We start from the raw sequence: 22,701 nt of genomic DNA on the forward strand, positions 1-22,701 counted from the left end.
AACTTAAAAATATGCATACAAAAATTAAGTTTTAATTACTTACGTAGCAATTTCGAATCCGTTTAAAAAATTATATAACTTCTTATAAATAAAAAAAACATTGAGATATAAAAGTTCACGTCCAGCGCACAGCAACGTAAAAATACGACTAAAATTATTAATTGCATACCTTAATGGCATACTTTATGCCCTTTTTCGTCTTTTGAAATTAGTCAATTAAAAAAAAATTATTATTTAAAATATTTTATTCAAAAGTCATCTTCGAAAATTTTTTCGAGAAATCAAAGAGATATCGATATCGTGTTAAATATTTGAAGTAATTGGCGCGCCAGGCGACCGCCCGTATAGTCCGCCCCTCGAGCTGCACAAAATAATTACAAATCCCTTTAGACAATAGTGTTTTTGTTATTTATATATCGAAATTTCCATTAAGGCGGAATTCTTTGACAAATGTATCAATAATTGTGTATATGTACAATATATTATATTTCATGTTCTATATTACCCCTTCGGTTTTGAAAGTATATTTTTGAAATTGTTTTATTGTCTCTTGCGAGTGAAAAAAAGTTTTATTGTTTTTAGATAATTTCAGGATAAACAACTTAGTACGGCGTAGTATGCGGTTATAATAATTGATGTCACAGTGTTGCTATCGGTCGATTAGTGCGGTCGAAGCGCCCGAATCTGCGGCAACACTAGCGTCAGTGTTTTTTCGGTCGGTGGTGTGTTTGGCCGCGGCCGGAGCTGTGTTTCTCGCGCGATGGCGTAAAACGCCGACGGTCGCTGCTGTCGTTGTATCCGTAGCCGACGAGAGCGAGACGGTGACGAGGTGACGAAGAGCCGCCATGTCGCTACCCACGGGACTGAGCAAGCTGAAGAAGAAACATTTCCGCGTCAAGCATCAGAAAGTGAAGCTCTTCCGAGCCAACGAGCCGCTGCTCTCGGTCTTCATGTGGGGTGTCAATCACACGGTAAATGCCATATTATTTTATTTGCTTATCGCGCTCTGCTCCGTAATCAATCGCCTCAACCGCGGTAGAGGGGCGAAGTCAGCCAACCGGCTATCTTCACTCTGATTCGAGTCGTCCATTCTAGTGTTTAGTTTGTTTGATCCAAAATTAACAAATAGAAAATTCCAGAATATCTTTTACATAATTTTCATCCATTGCTTTTTTAAATATGGTATCACCAATCGACAAAATCTCTTATTAAATTTCAAAATATCAAATTAAACATTTACTATCTGAAAATGTTGCCATAAGAAAAAATCGGTTTAACAGAATTGTTCTTTTGAAACTACGACTTAAAACTTACTTCTAGAAATACTAGTTTATTTTATTCCATCAAGAAAGTCACAAGTAAATGAAATATTCCGCTTATCTTATGATATAATTTGGCCATTTTTATTTCATTGCGTTGATACGATTATCGAGATATTGACAAATATAGAAATAAGTAATCCATTTTAGACATCTTCTTTTAGTGTCTCATCCGTAACCGTACGTTGGAAATCATTCTAGCTATATTTATCTTCTTTATTTTGCTATTTACAATTTATAATTCGCTGTCATAGGTACTTCAGCTAAGATGGTCTCCTTCTCCTTAAATCAACAATCCTGGATGATAAGGTGTAAGAGTTGGTATTTTCGGGATGACACATCACAACTTTTCTTCTTTTTATTGTCTGTGTTAATTCTGGATCTCTCATCATCGGTGACTTCATTTCCACATTTTTCGCTTTGTCCTACATTTAGAAAGCTTCTAGATGCTTCATCTCTTTCTTAGTGAGGGTCCATGCCTCTTTTTTCAACTGTTACCCCAAAATATATTTGCTTAGAAAGATATTATGCCTCATGTTAAAAAGGAAAACATCAAAGTATTATAATAAACAATTCATTTCTAGATATGTTTTATTTTAATAATAACTTTTTCATTTCAAGCTTTTGAGAAATGATATCAAAGCAATTTTAATTAATATTCACAGTCGATTTCTGTGCTATTTTTTTGTTCATTAGAGTAGAAAATCCTTCTTCACCTAGTAAGTTGTTGCAATGATAGAGGCTGTTTTTGTCGTTTTCTCGAGTCCGGTCTTAATAGTTTTTGCAGCTCTTGACATCAAAAAAGATGACAGATCTGCTTAGTGCACTAATTCATGCTTCATTGTAGGAAGCTAGTCCAAGAGCCAAGTTTCTCTGGCACATCAACTTCAATAAACCACACATATCGCCAAAATAAAATATTGCAAAAAAATCTTGCATCTTGGTTGATAAAATATACTACAAATATTCATATATTTATTTATTTTTTTCGTTTTCATTATCCCTAAAAATTAAATTTAAACCTGCTTTGTGGTAATTTACTCCGGTTCGGCTACTGGTTCAGGGTGTATCTCAAATAAATATATTACTTATTGCGCTTGCTATAAAATTCAGTTTTCAAATTAGTAATTAAATATTACATCGTTAAAAACGTTTTATTAAACTTTGTTTTATTTCATCACGAAAGATATGTTTCTACTGTGGTGAATATAAAAATATAATAATTTAAGTAATAAATATTGGAAATACATATATGATTCCAACTTTGTGAAATTCTATAGTTTTAAAAGTATACAAGTTCATTGAGCACTAAATTGTGTTAATGAAGGTCGGAAAGTGTTAAATGGACAACTCCGGTATGTTCATTTCACACACGAATTAAACAAATTATGTTTTTGTACAAATGTGCAAATTGATTTTTTTTTAAACACGACCATGCTACCATGTAAAATTATGCAATGATAACATATTTATCAGAAAATCGTTAAGGTCTGATGTTTTCTTATAAAAAAAGTTATTTTTAAATTTATCATTCACTGAACATTTTGTCAACTTGCCAAATTATCATTACCTATGACGTAAATAGAATATATAAAAATACTTCTCTTACTATAATTAGAAGATACTTTTTCTTAAAGAATTTTATTTCATAATATCTATAAGATGATAAATATTAATTAGGAAAGTGAAAAAAATTAAATATAAAATTAAGTTTAAAAAGTAAATTTAATATAATAAACTATTGGTAATTAGATTAATTAATCAAGAGAAACTAATTCTTGTGTTTATTTTACAATTATTGAATACATTATGGCCCCCTGATTTCAATTTCACAAAAAAAATTGAATTGTATTTTAATATATATATTAAAAATATTTAGTCAATGTGGTCATAATGTACATTTTTTTCAATAATAATATATTTGGTTGGTTGATGCAGAAAACTTACAATGCTTTTTGAATTATTCAAGTCCAATAAAAATATATTTACATTTTACACATATAAAATACAAACAAAATGTTTTTCCATTAATAATAAAAAATATGTCAATAGTTATACAATATGTACTTAGATCCATTGTTAAAATGTTGATCTCATTCAATATAAAAAATGGCCGTATAATAATATAATTATTGAGTATATTTTCTTAGTTACATATATTTGTCCAGACTCATTAATTCACTTTTTAATTATGCTATTCAAGAAAGATCAATTTAATGTGACTTTATTTGAACAACGATGGTCTAGATCAGGTGTGGGGAACATTCATTTATCAGATAAATTTTATCTGATTCAACCAGGGCTGTGGAGTTGGAGTCGTGGAGTCGTGGTGTTTTGGCCGGAGTCGGAGTGGTGAAAAATGAGCGACTTTTTTTAAATTATTTAAATTATGAAATTTATGAGCGGCATTTTTTAAATTATGAAATTTATGAATTTTTAATTGCGTAATAATGAATATGTATAGCGTATGAATATTAAACGTATAGAAAAACACCAAAAATACCTGATAAAATTAAACTTTTTTGAGTCGGAGTCGGATTCGGAGTGGAGTCGTGTTGTTGGTAAATATCGGAATCGGAGTCGGAGTCGGAGTCGTGTTTTTTTTAACGACTCCACAGCCCTGGATTCAACATAAGGCCGCACTCAAGAAGACTTTGACCCCCCCCCCCCCAATAAATATTTTTATTATAAAATGCTACTTCTTGTTAAAAAAACTGAATACTGAAACTTACAGGAATGTTATACATATTTAAAGGAAACGTATTATATTATGTATTCATTTTATGTACTGAATATTTTCAATCCAAGAGTTTAATCCAATCGAATTTATTTTTATCTTAATTTTAATTTTCTAAACTCCCACTCCAACCACGTATCTACAAGAAACATACATAATAAAGTACATGATTAATTAAAAATAATAAAACATTTAATGGCTGATTTGTGTCTGTTTTCTGTCGGAAAACATTTGAATATTTGGTTCAAGCATAGGCATTCTCAGTTTCAGTTGATCTTCTAAATGTGTGTCAGCTATCTGTGATAGTAATTGTGTCTTTATTTGCGTTGAGTATGAAGATGAAGATTCACAGCAGTAAGTTGTCGAGAAGCAAGAAAGCATACACGAGTATATTTCGATTGTCGCACGTATCATTAGTTGATTACGCTCTTTTTCCAAAAGCTTGCGTATAATTCTTTGATCAAAGTAAATATATTAAATTATGAAATTGTGTATTCATTTTATTTATAAAAAAAAAACAAATAAAAAACTCTGGCATCAGTCAAAAGGCCGCAGGTTCCCACCCCTGTCTAGATTTATAAAAATTAAATAACTATTTATATTTCCGTATCATTTTTGAGAGTATTTTAGTGAAATATCTAAATAAATAATATGTTCTCAAATATAATACATATATTATTTTTGTTTAAATTACGCGCTGAAATTTATAAAATACACACTCACACGTCGGTTGCTCTAATAATGCAAAATGCAATGCAAAAGGATAATTGAGATACCTAAAATAATTTGCACCAGTACATGACGTTTTTGCGAATTGGAAAATAACGTCATTTGATGAGTCAAAGGTATCCTCTCTGTTTTTTCTTTGCAGGCCGGATTACTGGCCCGTATGGTAATGATGATATTTATTGAGACCAATAAACCAGCCGTTCAGGTTTCAGATATATAATATATATATATATATATAATATTTTAATATTGTTAATTATTTTAGGCCCTGTCATTTGACAATATATTATAGATAAAGTATGTGTAAGGTTATTTCTTTATTTGGCATAAAATGTAGTCGATAGAATATATACCATATTTAAGTATGTAATATAGTTAATCATAATAACTTATTCAAATTGGCCGACTGATTTTAAAAATTAGGTCTTTATATCCAAATCGCAAGGGCGAAAACACGTATAGTGCTAGACACCCAAGAATGCCGATTGCATTAGTACTAGTGTATCTGTGAATCTGTCAACTTATTGGTTCCTGTAAAAGAATTAGTACATGCATTGAGCTCTGATTGGTCAGCTCTAGCACAGGATTGGTTAAAATGACATCATCGAGGATAAATGGGCAAAGTCAGTAGTTGATTTGGTAAGGAGCGGAACGGTTGTTTGTTTAGTTTGTGAAATACACGGTGTTCACCAACTAACGAGATGTCGGAGTATAGTAAATTAGGAAGAGGAAGACCATTATCGGGGCAAACAAAAGAAGTTGTTTTAAATTTGTATACATATTTAAAAAAGCTGTATGAAAGCAACGATTCGGTAATTATTTTTAAAATAATACACTAGTCAAAATATTTGTAAATAAAGCAATATGTGTATTTTTAGGTTGTACCTATTATGGACCAGGTAGCCGAAGCGACAAAGCTGTCGGTCAGAAGGATACAAGCAATTGTTCGGGAATTTAAAAATAACGGAACACGTGCGGCTATAGGTTCTCCGAAAAAAACTAGGATTTGTAAAAAAATACTAAAAAATTTGTAAATAATAATACTAAAACAACAAACACAAAATTAATTAATAACAAAAAATGTAAACATTTTTTAATCACCCGGTGACGCACACTAATGCAATCGGCATTAGGGTGTCTAGCACTATACAATGCGAAAAGTATGAAGTTAAATGCACACTAGCCATTTTTACATACCTTTTTAAAAATATTTTTGATTGATTTTATTAGCGATTACACATATTTTTACGTAAAAAATATAATTTTTTAAAATCGTGTAAATTTGGCTAAATATATTTACTTACATTGATAGTATGTAAATACATATAATATGTAATAAAATACTTCTGAATTTATGAATTACAAAAATATTCTCATGCGTCATTATCGACAGCAGAATTCAAATATTAACTTCGAACAGTTCATAATTATTTAGGATTAGATATTAGCATTTTTAATTTACTATTTGGTTTAAATAAATAATTTTTTCCATTTATAATAGATATAGAAAACCTTACTATTTTTATGTTATTGTTTATTTTACGGGTTCGATGTTTTTGTATGTGTCGTTCTTGTGCATCTTGGATATTCCATGAATATTTAATGTCGTTAAGGTGACCAGATTTTTGAAATTTAAAATCATAAATTGGTTATGTAAACATTTTCGGGACAAAATTTTATATTCGTATTATATATACATATACTGGCAGATACGACTTGGAATCACAGCCGACTAAAAATAAGAAAATTATAATAGTTATTAGCTAAAAGCAATATTTTGTTGATATTAACCGGCTAATCTATATAGCAATATTTTACGCACAATAGCATTTTCATATTTATTTACCCTTATTTATTTGTAAATTAGCACATAGAGTATTATTTTTCACTAATTAAATGTATTTAATTAATGGAGGAATTACAAGATTGAACGACAATTTATATCGATTTGGAAATTAACATAAGTACATACATACATATATTAAATCATATAGTTGTTTTACGAGACGTTTATTACCGTATCTGATATTTGCAAGCATGCGTCACCTTTTTTTTAATGTTTTCAACGTATTCAATTGGTGAAAAATAAAACTTTTCATGGCAATTAACACATAATAGACATGCGAATAGATTCCAAAACGCTAGTACCATGCATACTGTACTGTTTAAAGCAATACGCCTGGTCGCCTTGTTGAGAAACTAAATTTGTAGGCAAGTTGCCACAAGTTATACTTATTAATTGTTATAAGCAGCTGGTGTCATCTCAACTCTGAATAACTTGAAAAATATCCCCATTGTTACCGATGATACGAACGGCTGTCACTGTTTACACATCTACCGTGAAACTAATTTGCAAGACTGGCTTTCCGCGTCGTCATTGCCGAATTTCTTACGCATTAAACGTTTTTTTTCTCTGCATTGTGAGCAAGTTTTCGGTTTTTATGTTTCGTTTCAATCAGTATGTGTGGCTCTTCACTCATTATTGAATGACATCAGTGCTGCAAAATATAAGAGCTTATTGTTAATGGAGACTTATAGTATTTTTTATCATATATGTATGTCATGCACACGCACAAACGTTTATATGTCATTATTTATGTATTTGATGTCAATCCAATGTCAGACATATTTTTTCCACATTTGACTTGAAAATATGATTTAAAAATAATACGATTGTGTGTATCATTTTTAAATCATATTTTATTAATCCAAGTAGTTAGTATGTACGAGTACTTTATAATTTTCAAATTAAAAACTCATATAAACGACTATCTAAGGAACACATTCAATGTACATACCTATATATATATATTGTATATATGTATGTATATATAGTATACATGTATTGTTGTAAATTATAGAAGAAAACCACTTAGAGAAGAAAAGAAGTATACTAAAGAATATTTATATGTACATATTTAAACCTTGAGAAAAAGAGCACCTTTCAGTAAAAAATGCTATATGTAGACATCTACATTTCAGAAAACAAAAAAAGTTTTGCTTCATTTTGCCTCCAGTGGGCCGCACCAATACATAGTCCTTTAATTTTTCTCGCGGGCCGTGTATTGATCATTTCTAGCCTCCGAATTATATTGCAGGCCGCGAGTTTTCGACTCTTGTTATGTTTATTTTTTATATGATACATGTTTTCTTAACATTTCAGCTCTGTTTTCATTAAAAAAAAAGAAAGTGCGCTAGATTTAAGTTATTATATAATATTTTATTGAGTTTGAGTTTACAACAAATAAAATATAATTTATACATTTATTTGTCAATTCTTTATATGATATTTTTGTACGTTTTCTTAAAAAGACATGAATGAATTACATAGAATATTAGTGCAAACGCGTAATACCTGCTTGCGTACACGTTTCGCTTGTTTGTAAATTAAGGAGTTCGGTGTAAATCCCATTGTAGTATTATATAAGTAGAGTTATCAGATTAGACATTACCATTAAAACAGTTTTTTTATTTCATTATCTGAGTGGCGTACACAAAGAAGGAAGAAAGACATCAATAACAAAACGTTCAAGGACATCCCCTTTTTCGTTTTACGCAATATTGAATTTCTTGGGTCATGGAAGTAATAATTTGATTACCCATCCGTATGCCACTAGTACGATGTTTTTATCAAGTTTTAACGTTTTTTCTTCTTTCGAACATCCAAAAACTCGGTTGACAACTTTCGCAGACAGACTTTGGCTCTAAATTTATCCGAATTTGGCATCAATCCAATTTTTTGACAATATTCACGAACACCTGATTTTGTAGTGAAGCTTTTCCCCCGCTAGTTTCGGCGAATGCAGGCTCACTTTTGCCCTCATCGGTTTTTATAATTTGAAGTAAATAGACAAATACTATATTTTTGATAATATTTGTGTTTCGTGTTTTAAACATAGTTTACACCAAAAAAAAATGCAAATTAAATGTCAGAATGGGAAAATTAATAGCTTCGCTATATATAATACTATATGCACAAGAAGCAATCTGTATTACTATTAAAAATTTATTTTTAATTTTTTACGCGACTTCGTATTATTATACATTTTTCTGGATTTTTTTTAGCTATACAATATTGTAGTACGAAATTGGGATGCTGAATAATTAAAAATCATGTAATGATTGTGGCATCAATAGTTAAATTATGAAATACGTATAATAAAAAAATATTAGAAGCAAATTTAATCTACGTATGAATTCAAGAGCGGACGGATTGCATATTTTTTAAAGAACATTTACAAAAAGAGTTATTTTGTTGCATCCTTACAAATGAGTAACAAGAGATGAGTTACAACAACTAATTTATTTTAATAGCTAATCGTTTTATTATCGCTTTATCGTAAACGATTTCAAATAGCTATATCATTACCTAAAGGTGTTATATAACCGGTTTGTTACAAATTTGATTGGAAACCCTAACTACAAAAATGCCATCATTTTTATGAAGGTCCTTCTTTGTTTTGAATATTCACGAAACGTATATTATGTTCATACTATACGTAAATTTATATCGATTTTATTTAATAGTAATGAAAATAATGTAAAATCGAGTGTTTATATCAAAATCTTGTAATTCCAATTATGATAACGATAATAGTATTGTTTATTATTAATCAAATAACGTTATAATATATTTAAAATAATCCCTATAACATTTGTATATTTTAATGAAATATTCAAGGCGACAGAAAATCATAAAATAAATTATATGAAAAGTACATTTTTTAGTGAAAAAATGTATAAAATACCTATAAAATTAACAGTTTGTGCGAATAATTTAAGCGTGAGCATCGTGAGATTCGATGGTTATCGGAATGAAACGCTTTTGAATGTACTCTTTGGAAATAAATTTGAAATTAAGGTGAACACCATTATTATTTACTAGAAAAATATCGGATATCGTGAAAAAAGTTAACTATTAAAAAAAATAGATTCCATGACATATGGTTGATTAATGACATAAGTTAAATCGCTCGATAGACGTTCAATATCATTTAATTTAATACATCAAACATAAATTAACTGCGATTAATTATAAAACAACCTACGTTTGATTTATGAACCATAATTGATTGACGTATTAGTCAATTTTTTTTTTTAATTCTATGGATATAAAAAATGTAACAAAACAGAGTTAGTGAAATCTTTAATTTGGCATAAGACTTGTAAAATAAGAAGGTCTCTCGTGAATCACATTTTCCTCGCCCTATATGTGATAATTTTGCTTATTAACATACCCAGAGATGTGGAAAAGTGCCTCATCAGAGAATAAGGTTTTCTTTGAAAAGTCAACATCAACTTCCTGCTGCTCTAGCACTCAATTCGTGTAAATTATTCGCTGTCTGTGGTCTGAAGGCTTCAGTATTGTATTATCTGTATTGGAAGTGCAAGTCCAGATAGAAAATGCGCCAAAGGGAGCCATAAGAAAAGCTTCGAACGCCGACAATTTCAGGTTTTCGGCCACACTTTTACTTATGCTTCCTCTACACTCTCTGGAAGTTACCGAACCAAATATCTACCGAATACCGTCGAGACATTAGAGCGGGCAGACCCGAGCTCGACCGAAGTAGCCCCGAATTAACACATTATATTTTCCGTCCTTGCCCAACCATGGCCTATTTCCAGAGAGTGTGGAGGAAGCATTACAGTAGAGATATTCTTGGCTGAACGTGCGCCACAATGATGTACAGACCTTACCATATCTCCAACGCTTCCAATCTCTTCAAAAAATTTCACTACGTTGCGAATTGTTCGCTCAGTAGGACGATGAACTTGACCATAATCTTCCCGTAAATTTCGATACACAGTTCGTACAGAATTGTTATTTCTGTAGAACAATTAATCAATTTCAACACGTTGAGCGGTTGTTAAGCGATCCATTTCGTAAATATGTTGTTGCAAACTAACATTTGACACTTTGAACACGCGTGATTATTGACAGCTGTGTGATTTACAGTGTTACCAACATAGGAAACTCTCGCTTATATATAAAATATGTAAATGCATTGTGTATTTTGCATGTAGTTTTTTAGAAGCTAAAGAACTCTTTGAATAATCAGTAAAATGCTATGCACAATTTAGAAAATATCATTTTTTATCGTTTCCAAAAATATGTTCAGGTTTTAGAACCAAGTGAGTTTGACTTTGTCAATCAATGACACGTTTGATAAATCTATCATGTATATATTCGTTATTTTGACCAAATAAATCAGACCAAAACCGGTTGTAAAAGCATATACTAGGGGTGGCCACCATAAATAATTGTGTCGTCTGCTATTATGAATTAGTCCTTCCTATGCTTTTGAACGAGTCATATTTTGTGTGCGACAATTGTATTGTGCATTAACCACGCCCATATTGATTATCATTTGGAGGGTTAGAATATTTGTCTTGAGAATTCTGTTTATACATCATTATTTTTGTTTTTTAAATCTGTTAAATCCTACCGGTGTTTAGTATTGTTGTTTTGAAAAATTATTCTATTCGGAATTATTTCGAATTCCCTACACTAAATGAAAACTAATATTTTACTCGCCGTATTTTGTGTTTGCAAATAAGTAATCTTCGTTGGTAGTTCATTTGTACGATTATAACTTATAACTTTTTACATATAACATATTGATTACATGTAACTTTTTTTAAATCAATATTGTTCAGAGTACAGTCGAAATTAATCTTGTCAATCAGCGAGTAATTTTATGTTTTAGTTGATGTAACTCTCTTCTGCACGATTCATTATGTGATAATGTTATATTATCATTTAAAAGCGGATTTCATTGGAATCACGCCAGATTATCGCTCACAGGGACTGTACCGGGACGCGTTTTATAAATATACGTAATGTAGTGTGTAATTGATGCTGTTGTATATAATGCTATCATATTTGATATTTGGCAACCGCGTTTAATAGAAAACCTAATATATACATATTCGTAACGTTGTTAGTGAAGCTCGATCAGTCGATTAAATCAGAAACTAAAACGTTCAAAACGATTTTGAATAATTGGTCTTCGATATGGTGTTTAAACGCGATAATCTGAGAAAATAACCAAAATAGTAGCGCATTACTGGTTTGCGTGTTTGGATCGTTGTGCAAGATTGGATCAATATAATTTGCTCGGATTACGGTTGGTCTAATGGGATTATAACAGTACATTAATGATTGGAGAGATGTGGCAGCTAAAGAAGGAAAATGTGCGGTTTAATGTATCTGAAAAGTTTCATTAGGTTAATGCGTGGATTTAAATAACTGAATTGCCCAAATTGACCACAGTATTTTGTTTTTAAAGTTCGCCAGATTTCACAGACATGTTGACGCTTCCTTGGCTAGCGAAGCACGCATGTCGCCAATTTGAGAAATCTTCCCGTCGATCCGTCCAAGTCGTATTTTAGTTAATTTTTCGTCTAAATTTAGCTCACAATTGATGGCCTTCTTTCGCTCGCTACCGAATGTCAGTTATCACCTGTCGCAACCAACTCTCGCAGAGGCGCTCCGCACTCCAATTGGATTCGTCAATTGCAAGCAAGGGTCTCCGGTTCGAACCCCGCACACGCTAACTGGTCGTTGCGATAATGACGCGTGTGCGTCGAATTTTCGGCATTGAGTGCCCAATCAATTGATTGTAGTCTCACTCCAACCGACTGCCTACAAAGTCGATTTGCGCATTTTTCACCTGCTCGATGCGCATTTTATTTTTTCAACATAGATGCGGTAATGTTGCGGGTGCCGCCTACTTGTGTACGTTTAAATTAGGAAAAAAAACTGCGTCGCTTTGACAATCGAGTTTTTACGACGATTTAAATGCCGCTACGTCAGTTTTGCGTCACAAACAGCTGTGTCGGTTCGCTTTCGCTTTCATGGCAGTTCATCGGGACGTCACGTCGCCTAGCAACGCGCAATTTTGATTTTCCAATGTATTCATCATATAGTATTCGGCGGTAAACATCTGAAAAAATATTCATGACCTGTACAATATTAATATTATTATACTTCAGGCGAAGTCACGAATACCTTTACCAAAGGTTCCTATAACTCGAATATGAAATTACAATGAACTAGAATTATCTGTAATATTTTAGTAAAACTGATCTAAATGCTATCTTAAAATATATGTTTTTCTATCGAGTTCTTAATTCAATAATTATCGCACGTGGCCGCGCTATGAAAAATTTTACTTTTTCTTATCCAGAAATTTAATGTTAAGAATCGACGTTATTTTTATATTTTTAAAACCGATTTAATAGCGTGTTAAGGGTTATAAAGGTTTTTTTCAACAGATCGTGAAGTTTTCAATTAATATACTTGTCAAGGATCGGTCGTAAGAGATATTAAGCACTCTTGGAAATAAACGAAATATGATGTAGAGCCACAAATTATGGATATTGGTGGTACGGTAGAAAAGAAACAAGAAAAAGATTATGGCTACTAATTAAGCAATTAAGAACATTTTCCCAAGGATGAGAAAAAAGTACTATGTGTCTAGGCGTGTTTGATTGTTTGCAAAACGGAAGATGTTTTTTTTTTAAATATGTAGTGTGAAATTATTTGTACATTTAAATAAGATTTTATCTATTAAAAAAAACATTTTAACAATTTTAGAATATTAACACAAACATTTGAGGCAAAATATATATTTTATAATGAATTCAAAAAATTTACAAGGAAAATAATAATTACTTCTATTGCGTGTAATTTCCACAAATATTTTATAAAATAATTAACCAGTTTATCCGGGATTGTTAGCTGATAACGACCTACTTAATAATTTCGTAGTAATAATAAGTAAAACTATTTTTTTTTAATTATACGTTGATTCCACATCGAAGTACCCATATATGGTAATGATTTATTTAAAATTGGGCCACCAATACTAAAAACAATTTAATTATTAAGCCATCTCGTAGACAATTGACATTGATTTTTTATTTTTGTATTGTATAATTGAGATCGTGTAGGATCCTAAGCTTTCTTTATAGTGTTACACGTTAATTTTATCGTTGAATGTATTTATTAGGTTCAGTCATAAAAAGCTTATATTTTATTTATACGTTTACGACATTTCCGAATAGATTTTATGTTTACTATTTCTGCGTATACTTAAGTAATAATTTTCCTGGTGTCTTGGTGTGAATGTAAATAATCATACATCACGTAATTTCAGTGTACCCGACGTGAATTTGTGGACCTAACCTTCGACAATGCGGCATTGCAGATACGTATTGAGCGAACCCTCGATTTAAAGTATAATATTACAAATTTAGTCGAAACTATGTCACGAAATAATTTATATAGATGATAATACTGAAACATCAAACTATTATTAATATTTCTCTAATTCGGATAATTTTAAGTTATTCTTTTGAATGCCCAGGGTTTGGTCCCACGATTTCGCGTCTTAAATTTCGAACATGAACTACTACCGCATTTCGGTTGCGTGATTGAGTTCCAAATCGCGATACGACATAAACGCGTAGTTGCATCTGAACCCGCCGGTAGTAATTATTGGCGGGAATGACATAAGCCATCGCCGGACAGCTTGGACGATGACCAACTTTTAAAAAACAAAAGAGGTGTTAGCGTTACAAAAAACCCGCATCACTGTCCAATTGACAGGACGACCTCGGTCGCGTGTTCGAATCAAGGTCTTGGAGATCATACAATAATATAAATAATAAAAAAACTATAAATAATGATTATATATATTCTCGTATAGTCAACTCTTGAAAGGGTAGTTGCGGTTGTGGTGTAAGGGGTAAAATTTCTTAGATGAATTCATTAAGCTTTTAAGGCTTCATTCGTGTAACTCGTGACTTGACATTGCTAGCAAATTAGGTTGCTTTATGCTGTTGATCAATCAGTCTCCTCTACACACTTATAATAACTTGCTTATTTTTATTTTCGAACACCTGTATTATAGTTATTGTGCTTTATACGCTGAATTATCCAATTCACAATTATCAGCAAAATTGTCCGTGCACATATTTTCTCAAATTCAGTAAAAATATGAATGTGTTATCATAGCATAATCAAGCACTGTAGCATATTTAAAGAAGAAAATTCGCATGCGATCGAAGTATATCGGTGAATCGCTCGTATTTCAATAAAGAATATAACAATAACAAACCTGCGCCGCTTTCTCTTTATTCGATCATTGGTCATTAGCCAAGTTTGGGGATTTATTGTCCTGAAAAATATAGCACTTGGCAAGAAATCAAGTTTGTTTATATAAAAACGTAATAAAAATCACTAATTCGCAAAGCTTTCACGTCTACAATAATGGACTGAAAGAATATTGTACAAAAGCATTTTTCTTTATAATAAAGTAATTATATAAAATTAATGCAAAATAATATTTGTATCATCAGCAGTTATCTGATTAGCAGTTTTCTGTTTTATTATGTAATCAGAAATACTTTAACGTAGATTTAATAAAAATCTAAGTTGAAATTATGCTGATAATGCTTACTGTATTGCCACCAGGCGCGTACGGTGAGATACTTTCCCTTTCACCTGTTCGCGTATTAAGTGACGAGAGTGAGAGAGATAAGGTCACATTAACACGCGAGCGAGCGAAAGGGAAACATATATCACATAATTTTTATGGTTGCCACATATATCACATAATTTTTATGTTTGAAATTTTACCGACTCTCGACTTTAATAATTTTAATAAAATCAACCTTTTTGATAGCATATAAAGTAATGCCAACAATTTCGAAATTATAAAAAAAATATATTAAATTGCCACATCTACGTAACTCTCTTTGTTAGCTTCTATGATATTTTTCAAAAATTATAAATATTTTATTAAAAAATACAGGGTTGTGGAGTAGTTTAAAATCTTAGCAACTCCGATTTTATCTTATGGTCCGACTCCGTTGTTAACGATTTTCAAATTTAAAAAAAAATAAAATGATTTTAAAAATCATTTAGCAAAAAAAACATATCTAATTTACCTATATTGAATTATTTTAATGATATATTTTAAAAATTAAATACATAAAATAAATTTAATAAAAAAATATAAGTTAAGTAAAATAAAATATCTATACAGTGCAACTTTGACTTACGATTGACTTGTCTTACAAATTTTTCGAGGGGCAAATTTTTTTTAATTTGACTTGACATACAAGCAAAAAAAACGTATTGCGTAACTTAAAAATAAACTTAATTTAGGTAGTATGTATTTACCATTTAAATTGCCATTGATACATTTAAATTTTCCCCATTGAAATGGATTAATAGCATTTCAATGGGGAAAATTGATTTGACATACGAGTAATTTGAGTTACGAGCTCCATCACGGAACGAATTAAACTCTTAAGTCAAGGCACCACTGTATTTAATAAAATGATATATTAAAATAAATAAAAATAACAATTTAATAATTATACTCGCAAGGGATAAAGCTTGTTTCATTGGTTTTATTTTGCCAGGCTGACCAAATCAAATCTTAAACCTTTAATAATACTAAATATAAATTTAATCCGCTCCATCCGTGAATTAAACTGATTAGATCTTTTAAAAAACAATGCTTCTAATAAGTCCGAGTTTATGGAAGTTTTTAAATCAGATTTTATTATTTTAAGCACTCAAAGTGTTGAAGAAAATTATAAAAAGGAGTCAAAATCGGTCAACGACTCCGACTCCTAAAATACCGTGACTCCACAGCCCTGAAAAAATAACGTGTTATATTACTTTTAAACATCTTACCATTTTTATTTATTTGTGACACATGTAAAATAAATATTCCTTAAAGAAATAAAAAGAGTTATTTTTTTATGAAAATGCCATGGATCTGTGACTACGATTTTACAGCCCTGATTTTAACTTCAATGATTTGCTTTCGGTTTAACAGTGTTAATTTTCTCTGTCATCAGTATATAAATAAAACTTGTAAAATTTGAATAAGAAATCAATTTTTTTATATTTACATACAAATTACATTGAAATTTAAAAAAACTCAAGTGAAATAATTGCTACTGCTATCATTCTATGCAACAAATATAAACTTCTAATGGTATATATTTTATAAAGATGATTATAATTATCAATATCTGTTGAACTTTATTATTGAAACAGTGTAATAACTGAATCGACAGCTTTAAATTACATGAAAATTACAGTGTGACATCAGCAGCTATGTTTTTAAGTTTGTGTCAAGTTAAAAAATGTAATGCAAGAAGCCACATTTATGATACCTTAATAAAATTTTATTATTTTTTATCATTATCATATAAATATAATAAAAAAAAACAAGATAATCGTTACTATTTTTGATAAGATGCTTGTGATATATGTGTGGTGTGTTATACCTATATGTATGTAAATACATTACTATGATTGAAATGCCTGTATATTATTTTAACACTTGTATCCATGTATAATATACAATATCACGCTACTACTAATGTCCGAGTGTCGATTTTCTCACGATTTTTTACTATACCAATATGTATGAAAAATTAATGTTTTACTATTTATTATGAACGAAGGTCACCATTTAATGACACATATAATGGCACCAAGTTCTGTCGTAGATAGGAAACTAGTCATATAATTTGAATCAATAGGGTTAGAATTAAAATAATTATTACTTCTTTGCACATTAGCGATTGCTTTAGGTACATCAATTGGTCACGGTCTTATCCGAATAATTTATATTTTAATAATTGTTAATTTATATATTAGAAAATATAATAAGGATTATATCAATTAAACGTTTTTAAAATATGCTTTTTTGTTACAGATCAATGAATTAAGTCACGTTACGATTCCTGTGATGCTGTTGCCTGACGACTTTAGGGCGTTTTCTAAATTGAAAGTCGATAATCACCTTTTTAATAAGTAAGTATATTTTAAAATAGTTATTTGTGCCTTTATAAAATTAATCTTAATGTGATCGATAATTACAGGGAAAATATGCCATCTCACTTCAAAATAAAAGAATATTGCCCGCTAGTCTTCCGTAATTTGAGAGAAAGATTTGGCATAGACGATCAAGATTACAAAGAGTCAATGACAAGGTAAAATATTGGATTAATATTTCCTTTATTATTTATATTATTAATTTCTCCCAGAATTATTTTTATTTATACATTAAAATGGCAAAATCGATATTAATTTAGGTTTGCGCTTCCCGCCAACTATTTGTTACCACGACAACAGAGGGTGTCGTCATGTAAAATTAAAAGATCCCAAACCGTGCCCATAATGGCGGCCGGTTCAAAGACTAAAGAAATACAACACAATAATCATGACAGCATTTTCTCTGATGCCACTTCATTTGTCAGGAGGGGTCTATCTATCAAACGATTAAGGTTAAAAACGTTGTGCATGTTCATTAAATGATTTGTGTGAAACATATCGTTGTAAATGTTTAAACATTTAAAAAAAATCAAAAGGTGTAAATATTTTTATGACTTCATAAAATCGTTATAAATACTAAAATATAAGAAAACATCGAATTTGCGTGAATAAAAATACTAATGCTTCTGTTTTATTAATTTGTATGGATGAAAAATAAAATTATTGATGGTTTATATTTATTACTTGAATTAAATCTCATGTTACCTTTTGACTTTCACGTCTTAACCTTCCTTTGTCAATTATATTTTCATACAATTCAACGGGTACATATATACATTAATATTAGATTATTATCTTAGAACGTTTGTACACACAATTAATTTCGAGTCCATAGTAGTTCTGACTGGGAAGGTTGTCATGTTTTATGTTGTGTTTTTTAAACAATTTTATTTTTAAATTCATATAAGAAACTAAAATTATACCCAATCACCTCCAAGATGCGTGAACAAATTGTGCTAAAAATGTTATTTTCTATGTCGTAAGTGTCGATATGGTGTGCTGTGTTCATATTTATTACAATTGTACCATTTGATTCGATGAAAATAAAATTTCATCGCTTTGCAGATCTCAACCAATGCCAGAAGATTCGTCTGGAAAATCTGGAGCAAAGTTTTATCAAAGCTACGATAGACTTTTCATCATAAAAACTTTGACTTCGGAAGAAGTCGAGCGCATGCATTCGTTCTTGAAGCAATATCATCCCGTAAGTATATATTAGATCACTGAATAGTTGGAACTAACGTGTCTGCTTTTCGGTCGAATAATAAATAACTTTGGAGAAAAAATTTTCAATTCTATTTTTATATATTTTAGTATATCGTGGAACGTCATGGCAAAACGCTTCTTCCTCAATACCTCGGCTTGTACAGACTCACGGTCGACGGAATTGAGCATTATCTCGTCGCCATGAGGAACGTGTTTTCCAATCACCTATCTATTCACAGGAAGTTTGATCTGAAAGGTTCGACCGTGGATCGCGAGGCCTCCGAGAAAGAACTGGAAAAAGATTTGCCCACGTTGAAAGATAACGATTTCATTAAACAAGGTGTTAAGATTGACATGGGAGAGTCTGCCAAAGAGAAATTACTCGAGACATTAACGGCTGACGTTGGAGTAAGTATTTATATATAAACATATAAGTATTTATATTTTATAGATTATTTATTGTATGGTATTGTATTTATAGTTTTTAACAAAGTTACACTTGATGGATTATTCACTGCTATTGGGAATTCACGATTGTGCCCGTGCCGAAATAGAAAATGCTAATAAGCTAGCCCAGGGTGAAGCTGCTGATTCCGATAACAACGGTTTGGAGAGTGAGGATTCGGAGAGTGGTTCTGGCCTAGATAATAGGCACGGCGATAGGTGTGCATTTAAAAAATTATATTCTAATAATTTATATTACGATGTGAATAAAATTTATCTTGTTGGATACAGGGTCGGTTGGAACACACCGCCTGATAGCCCTCGCGGTTTAATGAGAGAATCGTCGCTTCAGTATGATGGTATTATACCAGAACTCGATATATACGCTATTCCAAGTCAAGATGGTAATTTGTATATGTATATATGATGTATTTCAATGTAACATCAATGTAATTTGTTTATTATTTTAATTATAGGTGCAATAAGGAAAGAAATATATTTTATCGCTCTAATAGATGTTTTAACTCATTATGGTGTTAAGAAACAGGTATATTCAGTTTTTTGTGTATCATTTTAGTTGAAGTAGATTCACAATCATTCGATTTGATTTAGGTAGTGGAACAAAATCATTTTGCTTATTTTTAACTCATTTCAGGCCGCTAAAGCTGCAAAAACTGTAAAATATGGAAGTAACGTGGACGGTATTTCGACGTGTGATCCAGAGCAATATGGCAAGAGGTTTATCGAGTTCATGACCAAAGCTATCGAGAGTGTGAATTATTAAAATTTGTTAATAAATCCTTATTATTAAATGTCATCGCCACACAAAATTTCTACGTATCGAGTATATTTTATCTGAATCTGTATCTATTTAAACGAAAACAACAAAAAAAAAAGTTTTTCAGCACTATCTTCTTTAAATTACTTTCTATAATATACACAAACTAAATATTCGCCAATAAAATTCTAACCGAGCACAATTGACCTTTTAAAAATCTATATATATATATATATATATTTATATGTATTCGATCACGCTCGTTATTTCACTAGTGTAATAGAGATTGTATCTCAGTGGCAAATATTCTGTGATTTACTTCTCAATGTTGTCTTGAAAATTTTTGCTCTTTAACGCATTTAATCGTTTGTCGAGCGATTGAGGCTTTCGTGGTAATTTAGGCATATGGTTGTATACTGTGTAAAAAAAATGTAACAATTCAAGATGACTAAACTGACGTGCTGGTTTTAGGTGCAAGTTTACACCTAGGTCGCTTTAGTTGCGATGGAAGGTTCAAGTACCAGTTTTCCGACGATCAGAGAGGTTTTACTACTTTCGTAATAATATTAATCACTAGCGTATACATATGTATATTTTATATTAACGTGTTTTAAAACGATACGTATATGTCAATTTATTATTTTTTATTTCTTATCGAGTTTACTTTTTTTCGAGAGTGACGATGTGCCAATGTATAATAAAAAAAAAAGATTTTCCTCATATGTAACGACACATGTGATCGTTGATTTTTGTTGCATAATTTGGCGTTAGTCACACGCTATTGGTTAATAAGCAAGTCTTATCGAACCAATGGCCTATACATAAAATCGATCGGTTGTTTATAATTTACCACTATATTTATGTTTGTGGATATCTTATAATGTATACAGATAGACAATAAATTTGCACTGATCTTTGATGATTCGGTAAATGATCTAAAGTTGATAGTAATTTTTATTAAATTGGAATATATTTTGTCAACGGGCAATAACTAACGACAATAATATCCAATAATCTAATCTCGTCTCAAAGAATACTGCATTTTTGTATCGTTCTGTGTATATTATGATCAATTAACATATAATTTTCCCAGATGTAATTAAACATATATTGAAATTGATTTTTGTTTATTATAATTATTACTAAGTTAATATGTTACTATTATTGAAAATATATTGAATGAAAATATATTGAAATATTATATAGGCATAATATAATTTGCTTTTTTTCTCTAGTCTTTTTTTTATTGTGAAAAAAGAATAAAAGTTTTAATTGAACCTGCATAGCACGGTGGGCATTTGTGAGTGCGTATTTATACACTTTTGGCGTTATTAATATATATTATTATTAAACTATGATATAATGAATATGTGTAATATTAATTTTAACAATTACTTACAACAGTGTTTTTTACTGACTGTCGAATAACCGACACTTCATAAGTATTGGTTATTTAGTAGTCGTTCAAAGCAAGTCTATGTTATTATTATTGTATAATTGGTTATACATATATTTTTTCCCCCGTCTCATTTAAGACATTCCCTCACGTAACCCTACCTAAACGAGTAAATATGTAAACATCCATATTTTTATTTTTATAATACGATGTAATTTTGTATATATGATAAGGTTTTTTTTTGTCTAACAGTAATGTGTCGTCAATTGGAGTACAGAACATTTTTTGTTGCCGAGTTAAAAGTATACCCCAAATAGTACAAAAATAGTATAAATTTTTGACTAGTCTGAGGTTAAAAATTAATGAAACATCCTTATAAATATTACATTAATGGCCTTTATATAGTTGTCAATTTTTATTGTTTCTTGAATATACGAATTAATAAAAACGTTTTGTAACGACGGTTACGATTGATCTTAGCTTATTCTCATGTAATTGTAAATAGATTGTGCCATTAGAATGGCCGAAGCGTTTCTTCAATGTTTGCAGAACTATCGATGTATATTTTTACTATTTTCGCGTAGTCGTTGAAACGATTGATCGATTGGAAAGTATTGTTAATAATTGTTGTTATACTGGCTTCTCGCTTCGACGCAAAACTTATTTGTACATTTGTGCCATTCTGAAAGACTGGATTTTCAATGTCTATATTATCTATTGTACATGTGGGGAGCGTTGTGTATACTTTTGTTTGTCAAAAATGAAAGACAACAAAACACTCGATCATGGTTTGTCTCTTTAAATATCGCTATGATTGTTTAAAATCATGTATACATACCATATTATGTAATGTGTATAAAATGATATATTTCGCATTTTTTGAATTTAAGATTACTGTTTAACGTAAGTCTTGTAATTTTTTATTTTTTTATATATTGTTGTGGTTAACGTGTTTCGATGTTTGTTAACGTTGGCGAAATGTTTTTTCTTTGCGTCAGCGTTTAATGAATAAACGTTTAAGATGTTAACCAGACGTTCAGAATGGTACCTTTTGAGGATTTACTGTTCACTACTCTTGAATGTTAAAAATAGTATGAAAAATATTCCATGTAAGGTAGGGGGGCTTCAGCCAAAATAAAATTTTAAAAATTACTACTGTTTTATTACTGTGTACCTTTATTGAAGAGTGTAATTGACTACTCCTTTTTACTTCCATAAATTTTT

The 22,701-nt window shown here is 30.5% G+C and overlaps 1 protein-coding gene across 2 annotated transcripts; it reads left to right on the forward strand.

Annotated features, from left to right (window-relative positions):
• The first annotated feature begins 703 nt into the window (after positions 1-703).
• PIP4K (phosphatidylinositol 5-phosphate 4-kinase) lies at positions 704-22,629 on the forward strand. 2 transcript variants are annotated; one of them, XM_088182349.1, is made up of 10 exons: positions 704-971; positions 17,535-17,632; positions 17,701-17,811; positions 17,914-18,105; positions 18,719-18,857; positions 18,968-19,267; positions 19,341-19,522; positions 19,595-19,707; positions 19,780-19,850; positions 19,959-22,629. In XM_088182349.1, exons 1-10 carry the CDS (start codon positions 846-848, stop codon positions 20,085-20,087), a joined length of 1,461 nt encoding a protein of 486 aa, XP_088038475.1. In that variant the 5' UTR covers positions 704-845; the 3' UTR covers positions 20,088-22,629. The 2 variants fall into 2 exon arrangements, with proteins under 2 accessions (XP_088038475.1, XP_088038476.1); XM_088182350.1 differs by lacking the exon at positions 17,914-18,105.
• The last annotated feature ends 72 nt before the right edge of the window (positions 22,630-22,701 follow it).

This window comes from Plectrocnemia conspersa, unplaced genomic scaffold, assembly GCF_051122295.1.
Source record: "Plectrocnemia conspersa isolate PC_06_02 unplaced genomic scaffold, ASM5112229v1 ptg000003l, whole genome shotgun sequence".
NCBI lineage: Eukaryota > Metazoa > Arthropoda > Insecta > Trichoptera > Polycentropodidae > Plectrocnemia > Plectrocnemia conspersa.